This window comes from Schistocerca americana, chromosome 11 (genome assembly GCF_021461395.2).
Source record: "Schistocerca americana isolate TAMUIC-IGC-003095 chromosome 11, iqSchAmer2.1, whole genome shotgun sequence".
NCBI lineage: Eukaryota > Metazoa > Arthropoda > Insecta > Orthoptera > Acrididae > Schistocerca > Schistocerca americana.
The window spans coordinates 32,260,231-32,271,582 of NC_060129.1; the positions used below are offsets into that span (position 1 = coordinate 32,260,231).

Here is an 11,352-nt window from a genome sequence, read left to right on the forward strand (position 1 = left end):
CTTGGTTGGAGTAACAAGATTATCTGTAGCATAGTCTGAGATGTGCATTAGGTTGAAAAGTGATAATTTTGTTGACACTTGTGGAACTCAGTGAGTGACAAATAAAGGTTGTGGTAACAGAGAGAAGCACAGCATTGCCAAACATTTCGTTTACGCCATATTTAAATGAATTTTCTCATATTTAACGTATTTTACATCATAAAAAATAAAACTACTGGGTGATGCCCAAAAATGTATGTTAGACAATGAACAAGTATCCGAGCTTCATTTTGATGCATGTTAGTACATATATCGTACACAAACTGCAAAAATTCAAGTGGTGTTCCACTACAAGTCTTTTACCACATTTGATCCGTTTTTATGCATTTGCTGCTGCTGCTGGCATGGCTGTAAAAACAAGTCCGTAGTATTAAGTATTGAAATGTCTGAGTGGTAGTTACATTGGTAAGCTGTAGTTAATATGTAATTCTTCATGCTTTCCCGGCGATCTGTTGACATCTTGGATATTCGGGAATCCAGCCGGATGTTCGCGTCATTCTTGCATGATATTTCAACAGCATTCCTCGCTGTCTTCTTCAGGTGCTACCTGAAGAAGACAGCGAGGAACGCTGTTGAAATATCGTGCGAGAACGACGTGAACGTCCGGTTGGATTCCCGAATATCCAAGATGTAGTTAATATGTAAAAAAAAAAAAAAAAAAAAAACCTTTAGAGACATTGTCCTGAAGACGTAATACGTGTTATGTTATAAATCACTCTACCATTCATTTAATAAATAATTCATAAGACTCTAATCAGTAACTATGACTATGCTATGGGTTACTATGTCACGTTAATTGAGATTATTCACATTCGGACCATAGGCCTATTTCTACATTTAATTCTGGTAACGGAAGCTTATTTCAAGCAATCTGTATTGACTTGACGTTGCAAAGTGATAGCTTTTCTTTTCCTGTATTGAATTTCGATTCCCCCCTTAGGGGGTGGGTGGCAGCAGCTTAGTATGCTGCTCTCCAGCCTACAGACTTTTTAAAACATAAGAAGAAGATAAGGAACAATAAAAGCAGGCGATAAAACAATGACGTAAAGTGTAAAATGGCGGAAAATTGTGGAAAAATAAAACGTAAAACAAAGGGTTGGTAATGCTAATAAAGTATACACATGGAGCAGACAGGTAACATAGAAGACAGACAATTAAAATCATGGCGACAGTCTGATTTCTGTTTGCAAGAGATATAAAAATTACACCCAGCGACAGTATGATGTCCATTTGCAACACTTCGGAAAAGACCCACAACACTGAACACTCACTGTAAACACTGCACTAAAATGTTGGCACAAAGACGACACACCATAGCCATGGCCAGATGGGGGGGGGGGGGTGTGTGGAACCGGGGGAAAACAAAGGGGGAAGAGAGGAAAAATGAAAGGGGGGGGGGAACCGAAGGAGGGAGAGGACTCATAAGGGGGGGGGGAACCGAAGGAGGGAGAAGACTCATATAAGGGGGGGGGAAGGGCAGGGCAGACGTGAGAGGGAATGGGAAAAGGCAGAGGAGGGAGATGCAAAAGGACTCTGGGGAGAGAAGGGGGGGTCAAAGAGAGGGTAGGTGGGGAAAAAAGGGGATGGAAGGGGGGGAGAGGGAACCCAGGAAAAGGACAGAGGAAAGGAGGGGGTGAGGATCAGAGCTGATAGGAAGGATAAATGGAGAGAGAGAGAGCATCATCCAGGAGGGGGAGTTGATGGAAGCCACCTTGGGAATGTAGATGAAGGGTGTAGAGATGGAGGGTAGGGGGGACACAACAGTGAAGATGTGGCAGGGGGCGGGGATGGGAGAGGAGAGGAGCAACCAGGGGGTGAGGGGGATCAAGGTGGCGGGAGGTATAGAGTATGCGGATATGTGCGAGGAATAGGAGAAGATGGGGGAAAGGAATGGGGTCATAGAGGATCCGCATGGAGGACAGGAGGCGTATACGGAAGGCGAGGCGGAGTGCATGACGCTCTAGGATCTGGAGGGACTTATAGAATTTGGGGAGGCAGATAGCCAGGTATGACTGGCATAACAGAGGATGGGACGGATCAAGGATTTGTAGGTGTGGAGGATGGTAGAGGGGTGCAACCCCCATGTCCGGCCAGAGAGGTGTTTGAGGAGTTGGAAGTGGTTGTGGATAGAGATGAGGGATCCAGGTGAGGTGACGGTCAATGGTGAGGCCAAGGTAGGTGAGGGTGGGGGTGAGGCAGACAGGACGGGCGCAGACGGTAAGGGAGAAAGCTGGAAGGTGCGAGTGATATGATCTACGATGATTGCCTGGGTCTTGGAAGGATTGATTTTCAGGAGCCACTGGATACACCATGCGGCAAAAAGGTCAAGGTGATTCTGGAGAAGGCATTGGGACTGTTGGGGGGTAGGAGCGAGGACGAGGAATGTGGTGTCATCATCATCGGCATATTGCAAGAGGTGTACTGGAGGGGGGGGGGGGTTGGGACATATCTGCCATGTACAGGAGGTAGAGGAGAGGGGAGAGTCCTGGGGCATGCCTGCAGAGGGGTAGAAGGTGTGGGAATTGGCATTATGGATGGTAACATAGGAGGGACGGCGCGAGAGGAAGGAGCCATCAGATGGATGTAGTTGACAGGAAGGGCGTAGGTTTGGAGTTTAAACAGGAGACCGGGATGCCAGACATGGTCATAGGCCTTTTCGAGGTCGAGGGAGACAAAAATGGTGGAGCGACGGGAGTTAAGCTGGAGGGAGAGGAGATGATTGAGGCTGAGGAGTTGGTCATTGGCAGAGAAGGAAGGTCGAAAGCCACATTGGGTGTAGGGGAGGAGGTGGTTTTGGTGGAGGTGGTGATGGATGCGCCGGGTAAGGATGGATTCCAAGACCTTGCTGAACACCAATGTGAGACAGATAGGACGATAGGAAGAGGCATCAGATGGAGGCTTATTGGGTTTGGAGAACATCAGGATACGGGAGGTTTCCCACAGGTCGGGATAGAAGCCAGTGGCAAGGATGACATTGTAGAGGGTGGCAAGGACTGAAAGAAAGGAGGGAGGGCAGTGTTTGAGGTGGCAGCAGGTAATGCAGTCGGGGCCAGGAGCAATGTTGCATTTAGTGCGGAGTGTGAGTCTGATGTTCTGTGGAGTGATGGGAATATTAAGTTTAGATGGTGGCCCAAGTACTGGAAGCTAGGAGCAAGGGGAGGAACAGAAGTATTCGTACGGTCCATGATGTCAGGGAAGAGGGAATAATCAAAGTGAGGATCATCTGGGATGGAAGAAACATCGGAGAGATGAGAGGCAAAGTTGTTCGCCTTACTGAGGTTGTCAGGAAACGGGCGATCATCAAGGAGGAGAGGGTACTGGGGGGTGGGGCAGTTCCCAGTAAGGCGGTGGAAAGCAGACCAATACTTGGAAGAGTTTATGGGGAGTGTGGTGTTGAGTTGTGTACATGTCTGGCGCCAGGCACAGCCTTTCTTCGCAGTAAGCAGGTTGCGGATGTGTTGTAATTGCCAGTGGCAGATAAGTGTGTCCTGGTCACGAGTGCGGAGAAAAGAGCGGTAGAGGCAGCAGGACTCTCGAAGGAGAAGGACGGCCTGTGGAGGCAGGGCGGAATGGTGAGGGGGGATGGCTTTGATGTGGATATGGGTGGCGACAGCATCAGACAAGGTCTGGTGCAGGAAGGCATCAGTGTGAGAGATGTCATCAGGAGATTGGAGGGTAAGGTTGGGGCTGTCAACCTGGGTGTGAATGGAGTGCACAAGAGATAGTGAGGAGAACAGGGGCATGGTCACTGCCAATGCAAAGTGATAGCTGAGAGCACGCCTTATAAAGGACTATTGCAACAGCAAAACACGGGAAGTGACGTTGTTCACAGAAGTTACCACATCCAGTTGAAGGTGGGGAGTGCCTCCCGACAGTAAGCACTTGGCTGTTTTGATGTTTGCTGACCGGAAGTTGGTTTCAAGTGACGAGGCATCCTGTTCGAAGACGTCATTCATGTTGATGTTTGCCTTGTGCTCCATTTAACTGTTTTCGTTGTTTGTTGCTGCTTCTTGTTATTTCGTTGCTGCTGTTCCGTTTTGTTATTGTTTAGTTTGTTTTGGTAAACATGAGTGATTCCCACGAAACGCTCTATAAGTATGAGGAATGCAGTTCAGAGTTTAAAATGCGAAAGAACCTCTATGACCATATGAGGAAAGTTCATGAACCTGACATACGAGTCTAAAAAAGGAAAAGGCAGTGAATCGTGTCCCCAGTGCGGAATTGCATTTATGAGATGCAGTTCATTAAAACGGCATCAAATAACTGCGCATGGCATGAAGTCAAAGGCAAACAGTCGGAAATGACGTATAAGTTGCCCACAGTGCTCTCTCTCCTTTCTCACCTATGACACCCTGAGAACACATATTCAAGAGAACCATGATGTTAGTTTTGAGTGCCAGGAGATAGAATTTGGTTGTCTTGCAGGTTTGTTTTTTATATTTATTGTGTTAGTCACATTTTAGTAAATTTTGTTGGTCACAAGTACATGACTTAAAAATACTGCCTTAACATTATTTTCAGACTTGGAAGAGTGGAAAATTTCTTACGAAAAAGTAAACCATGTTCGTTATGTAATGAATTGTTCGGAGCAGAAGCGACTAGAAAAACGTGTTTGGTATTACCACTGCCACTGCTCTTTCAATTTCAGTTCTAAAGGAACAGGTGCCAGGTGTGTCAAAAGTATGGGCACAAATAAAATAGGCAGTATGTGTCCCTCCAACATCCAAGTGACAATAACAGACAACAAATGGTGCTTAAAATTTTTTCCAAAACGTATGGGACACACCCAAGATGTTGGAAGAACGTTTCTGCATAGAGAGGGCAGAGTTGGCAGATAAAATGGATAATGTGACACTTATGTACATGAAACATGAAATTATCAAATTTATTTGTGTGAACAGACATGTAGGGTCCATCAGTGTGCTTCATTTTTATTTCCTATCTTTCTTTTTCTTTTTTCAGGATGGCTGTCACAGGGTGTTCCTGTTGGACAATTTCTACAAGATGTGCAAAATGCACCAATCGCTGCAAGTGTGAAGAGAATCCATTTCCTTGAGAAAAAAGTTTTGCATAATGTAAAAAGGGATTTTGATATAGGTTATGCAATGAAGAAGCATGAAAATGATGCAATGAGTGTGAAATTGTGGGTTGAAGAAATGATGGGACAAAGTGACAAGCCAGTACTGTATTTCAAGCAGCAAAAACAAGTGGATCCTAGTTTTCAAGATGAAGACTTCATTCTTATTATAATATCAGACTTTCCGGCTGAACAACTTCCAAAGTATGGAGAAGATAAAATATGTGTAGATGGCACTCATGGCATGACTGCATACTATTTTCAACTTTTTACTGTTGTCGTTGTCGATAAATATGGTACTGGAATGCCAGTTACATTTTGTTTTTCAAATAGGGGAGACGTGTGCTTACTGTCTTTTTACTTCAAATGTGTGAGAGAAAGGGTGGGCACTGTAAAGACCAATGTGTTTATGTCTGATGATGCACCAGCATTTTATAATGCATGGTCAGCAGTAATGGAACCTGTGCCAAACAAGTTGCTGTGTTCTTGGCATATACAACGGAACTGGTCTCAGAATTTAAGGAGAATTGCGGGAGGTAGTGAGAAAAAATCAGCAGTGTTTAGATCACTAAAGCAACTTCAGACTGAACTGGATATAGATGTTTTAGTTGTTGTCTGGAGAAAGTGGTGGATGACTTATCGAATGATCCAGATACTGCAGAATTTGGCAGGTATTTTCTTAAGATGTACTGCTAGCAAGTGGAAAAGTGGGCGTATTACTTTAGGCACCGATTGGTGCAGTTACTTGGAGTCCCTACATAAAGTAATTAAATACAATTACCTAGAAGGGAAAAAGGGCAGAAGGCTGGACAAGTCATTAAACGCTTTGTTATGTTTAGTGAGAGACAACATATATGGGGGCTTAGTGAAGCTCTCAAAACACAAACAATGCTCTAGGGCATCAAGAGTGAAAGCAAGCCACAACAATAGCTCAGAGATAACAAATGGGATTGTTTTATGCAGGGGTGAAGGGTTGTGGGAAGTGTTTTCTACCACTGGTTGTGAAGTGTATGTTGTTGTAAAAAATTCAGAACTGGAGACCAAAAGTAAATGTTCACTTAAGTGTAGTATCTGCAACATAAGTATGCATTTTTATAAATGCAGCTGTTTAGACAACATTTTACATTTTAACATATGTAAGCATATACATGCATGTGCCAAATCACTGTCTGGTGCTGTCCAGGAGAGTGAACAGTGTTCCTTGCCCTCTAGTGCAGACAATGAATATGTGTCAGCCTTGCTTTCTGGCAATTCAGAAAAATCTGCTGACACATTTGAACAGGATGTGATGTCTCACTGTGAAACTATAGTTGCACTCAGCAAAGGAACACAGTGTGGACAGGAGACTAAGGCCAAAGTATTGATGGGTCTGAAGAAGATCATTGGCAATCTTAATAAAGATTTCTCTTTCTCACAAGAAAATATAGTAAATGTGAATGACAAGATTGACTCTCAGGCTAGATTTTTTTCCACAAAGCAGAGAAGGATTTTGTCAGGGGTGATGAAGTGTTAAAAAAAGTAAACTCCAGGTTGGAATATCAACAATATTTGGGGAAAAAAATAGTTTGCTACTCACTGTAAAGGTGACATGTCGAGTTGCAGACAGGCACAATGTAAAGAACGTTTCACATTTAGTTTTTGGCCAAAGCCTTCTCCAGAGAACAAAACACAAACAGATTAACACTAGCATGCACACATGACCAATATCTCCTGCTGCAGATAGTGGACTTGTGTGCAGGGAGTGTGCTTGCGTGTGTGAATCTGTTTGTGTTTTCTCGTCTGAAAAAGGCTTTGGCCAAAAGCTAAATGTGTAACAGTCTTTACATTGTGCCTGTACAGTGATTAGCAAACTATCCTATTCCTAATACTGTTAATGTGCACATAAAGGTCTTCTTGTACATTATGGCAATTTTGTGTGTGTGTGTGTGTGTGTGTGTGTGTGTGTGTGAGAGAGAGAGAGAGAGAGAGAGAGAGAGAGAGAGAGAGAAAGAGAGAGATAGATTCCATGAAGGTAAATAAAAATTTAAATTTACTGATGCATTTTTTGAGTTTTGTTAATCATGCTATTCCACTATCTTGGCCATTCAAACTGTATTCTACAATTCAGTGATATCGAATTGTGTAAATAAAACTGAATTGCACAATGTACATTATAATTGGTCTGTATCAGTGTTTGGTAAAGGATTTGAGTTAACAGAAGACAACAAAGAAAGAAATGAAATTTTTCATGATTTTACTACTGTGTTTGAGCACAAAAATCAAGGATTTAGTGTCAAGCTACAACAAGTCTTAGTTTCTATGTAAAAGAAAACTGGCTGAAATTCTCAAAAGTGCTTCAATGTCACGTCTGTTATGACAAAATACTTTGCCACACACAGAGTTTGCTTGTGTTGCGACTTTTTTTGGTCTTCTGTGGATAGTTATAATCAAATTTGGTTTTGATGGTCTGAAATAACTCTTTAAATGCATTAATCACAGCCATTTCTTGTAATCCCACTTGTGAGTCTACTGCAGATAGTGCTGTTTGAAAAGAGTTTAAAGTTTCCTTGTTAATGATCCTTTTTGTGAATACATAATTAGAATGCTAGGAAACAGCTGATTGATTATTAGTTCTCTTTGTATTAAGTCCCATGACTAGTGCTCTGTTGACAGACGCCATTGGGTCAACTAAAGTCATCTCATAGTTCCATGTATTTAGATTTGAGATAACAGTGTCAAGGCAGGCATCACCTCTGGTTGGTAAATGACATGCTACAGATAGTCCATAAATGGTTAATAGATTCATAAATTTTCATCCTTAGAACTCTCCTTGCAAAAGCGTACATTGAAATGAACACCCAGTGCAATTTCTGATTTCAAGTGCATTAAATAGCACAGCCAAGATTCTATTTAGATGAGAAAATTTTCAAAGTTGCCATCTGGAGAATGGTATACTAGACAACAATTACTATAATAAGATTTAATAACTCCAAAGCAGCCAACTCTAAATCTAGGTCCACACAGTATCTTTTTAAGTCAATTTCTTTAACACTAGATTTTCGGTTGGTATATTTAGATACACCACCGAAGGAAGCAGGTGTTCTGCACCATGCACTTATTAAATTTAGGCATTCAATTCAGTTATACTATACTGCTTCTTGTGCTCATAACCAATGTTTACACAGACACAGTAAAATTGGCTTCGCTTCTATAAAGAGTGATAACACATTAAGTTTAGTTCTAAGACACAGGCACTGCATGTGATTATGGGACTAACTTTCTGAGCAGTATTTGATCCCTTTACACTTAATTCTTTTTTCTGTTTGTCGCAGAAAAGATTATTTCAAGGAATATTGGCGACTCTCAGGAGTAAAAAAAAAAAAAAAAAGATACATCACAATATTTTTGGGCCATGTAGCATTATCCATTACATTATATCTAAGCTCAGAGTAAACACTTTCAAGCTTTTCAGCTGCCAAGTTGTTATGTTTAGGGAAGTTTTTTTTGTTTTGCTGCAAGCTAATGCCGTTTTCTAGAGTTGTACAAATTATGACTCTGTTCAGGTGTAGCCATGATCTTTTTTCACCATACAGCATTCCTTATGCAGGTTTTCAACAGGGCTGGAACTATACTATGGCTACTTAAAAGCCACTTTTCGTCGTCCAAAATATTAAAAATACTTAATATTTCCCGGTTTGGTCCCCCTACATGTGAATGCGAAATAAACCGAGGTAGCACACTTATGAGCAGTATAGCCTTGTGTTAACTTTTTAACCACATTTATTTTCCATATTTAACGCACATTTCGTTATAACAACTAAGATTCACAGACGGGAAAAAGAACTGACTAATCGGCAGAATATTTTGGCGTACCGTATCTGTACGCACATAAATCAATTACGCAAATTTCAATATGGGCCTACTGCCGAACTTTTACACTATTCTGTTTATTGAACATGAAGGACTAAAACATAAGATGGAAATTACTTCATGCTTAACTAATCCCTTCGGTATTCACGGGTGCAATTGCATGAAAACCGTCCTCGCGGCCAAGTGCTTACTGAAGGGACAGTCACGTGACTTACGGCAGCCAAACGACAAAACAGCCAAGTGCGCAGTATCGGGAGACACTCCCGTTAAAGGCGTTGCGAGTATTAGCTTTGAAGACGAAATTTTTGGCGGGCAGAAAGATCTGTGTTTGTTATTGTTATCGACGAGGTGGTATATGCCGCTTGGAACTTTTGAAGTAACTAAGTAATAGGCTTTGTGGTATTGTGATTTCTAAGAGACAGAAAGCGGAACGCAACATGCCTTTAAGTAATGGAGTTGTTGAACTTTACTTTTAGTCACTGAAGTATACAGCTATGAAGCTCGCTTAAAACAGGAAAAAATGCAGCAAAACAGGAAATACAATGGGAAATTTGCATTTGCAAAACAAGATGCTGAAATAGCAGGCAAGGATTCATATGAATGTCTCGCCTGACATTCAGAAAATTCGCAAATCAAATAAATGTCTAGTAAATTCACTCTTCATTATTAATAGTAAGTACCACTAGGGAATAAATTGTTTACGATGTAAGTATTAGAATTTCAATGTTAGAATGGACAATTTTTGGATCTAGCTGCGCTGCTTAGAAAGAAAATTCTGTACCACAGATTGAATAAAAGTATTCTGTTTGTGGACCAGTAGAGTGAGAAAGATCATGTTAAGTGCAAAGCAGGCAGTACTGGCCTTCTTGGGTTGAATCAAAAACATGCAAACTCTGAACAAATGTTCCAGCAGTAATTAAGTTTCATTCATGATAATTTAGTCCTCTTTTCTTGTCAATTGGCAGTCATTGCGTCATCACTATTTCCTACCTGAGGCTAATGTCAGCTTATTTGCATAATGTCAGGTGCTGATGCTACACCCATCTCCTTTTTCCCGTAATGTCATGGTGAGCCTTGATGTTTTTGAGCCTTTGTCTTTTTAGATTGTGTGCTGTAGTACTGGGTGCCTCTCTGCTGTGCTTCATATTTTTTAGTAAGTAGTTTGACATGAATTGAATGTTTCATGTTGGTATTGAAAGAATTTGTGCTGGCTTTCTGGTGAGTTACTTTGAATTTGCATATTTTAGCTGATGGTTTCATTTTGATGTTTGGAAATATCAGTGCCGTGTGTTTCTTGTGGTCACAGAGTTAAGATTTTTCTTTTTTCTTCTGTTGTGAAGAAGATACAGATATTTATGAGAGGCTCATTGTTTGTTGCAATGGGTGAAGTTGTTTGTGTACATTGAAATTGGTGGTGCTGAAAGTTTTCATGAATTTTCGGGATTTCCTTGTTAGTATTCGGTAATTGTTGGAATGTTAATGGTAGGTATCATGGGTAATGATGTACCATCATTGTTTAGGATACATTTCTGATATTAGTCATGTGAACATGGTTTGGTTTGTTGTACTGAGAACTTTGGTTTAGATAGAGTAAGTGAAAGTGTTGTATCTAGGGCTTTGCTTGAGCTTTGTGTGTGAAGCGAAATTTGCAATACCATGTTTTAGAGTGGTTGGTTCCTGGGATCGAGGGCTTTGTTGGTGCTGTGTAGCTCAAGTGAAAATTGTGTTTAGTTTTTGAGTTCTGTATGGGTTACTGGTATTGAGGTCTTCATTTGAAATATATAGGTCATGTGAAATTTACAATACCAGTAGTTTTCATTTTTGTAATTTTTTTACTAAGTTTGAGGATTTTGTGTGCTTGATTGTTGGGTGAATATTTGTTTTGCAGCGATGTCATTATTCTTATTGTTCTTTATTTAGTTTGTCCTCCTCATTTGGTTGTCCTGTTAGTTTCATTTGATTGCTGGAGTTAAATACTTCACATGTTATTTATGTTTGTTCGCAGGTGTAATGAGTGATATCGTGGTCACCATATTGTATGTGCTTGAAATACTGTACACCATGTTGATGGCATTACTGGTCAAAGCAGGCAAGTGAAGTCATGACTTTATGCCAATCTACCTTTTATAATTGAGAAGTAGATCACTTTATATAAACTGATTTTGTTCTACTTCTACATCCATACTCCGCACGACACCTGACAGTGTGTGGTGGAGGGTACTCTATCGGGTCTCCCTTCTATTCCAGTCTCGTATTGTTCGTGGAAAGAAGGATTGTCGGTATGCCTCTGTGTGGGCTCTAATCTCTCTGATTTCATCCTCATGGTCTCTTCGCGAGATATACGTAGGAGGGAGCAATATACTGCTTGACTCCTCGGTGAAGGTAGG

General features: G+C 41.3%; 1 protein-coding gene across 1 annotated transcript; it reads left to right on the top strand.

Moving 5' to 3' along the window:
• The first annotated feature begins 4,830 nt into the window (after positions 1–4,830).
• Positions 4,831–6,629, top strand: LOC124553204. Its single transcript, XM_047127097.1, has 2 exons — positions 4,831–4,957; positions 5,002–6,629. The coding sequence occupies exons 1-2, from the start codon at positions 4,831–4,833 to the stop codon at positions 6,627–6,629; spliced, it is 1,755 nt and encodes a 584-aa protein (XP_046983053.1).
• The last annotated feature ends 4,723 nt before the right edge of the window (positions 6,630–11,352 follow it).

Excerpts from the sequence above, each read along its gene's own strand:
- LOC124553204 (XM_047127097.1), top strand. The coding sequence starts at position 4,831 with ATGTTGGAAGAACGTTTCTGCATAGAGAGGGCAGAGTTGGCAGATAAA. Across the intron at positions 4,958-5,001 it reads CAGACATGTAGGGTCCATCA|GATGGCTGTCACAGGGTGTT; the intron begins GTGTGCTTCATT and ends TTCTTTTTTCAG.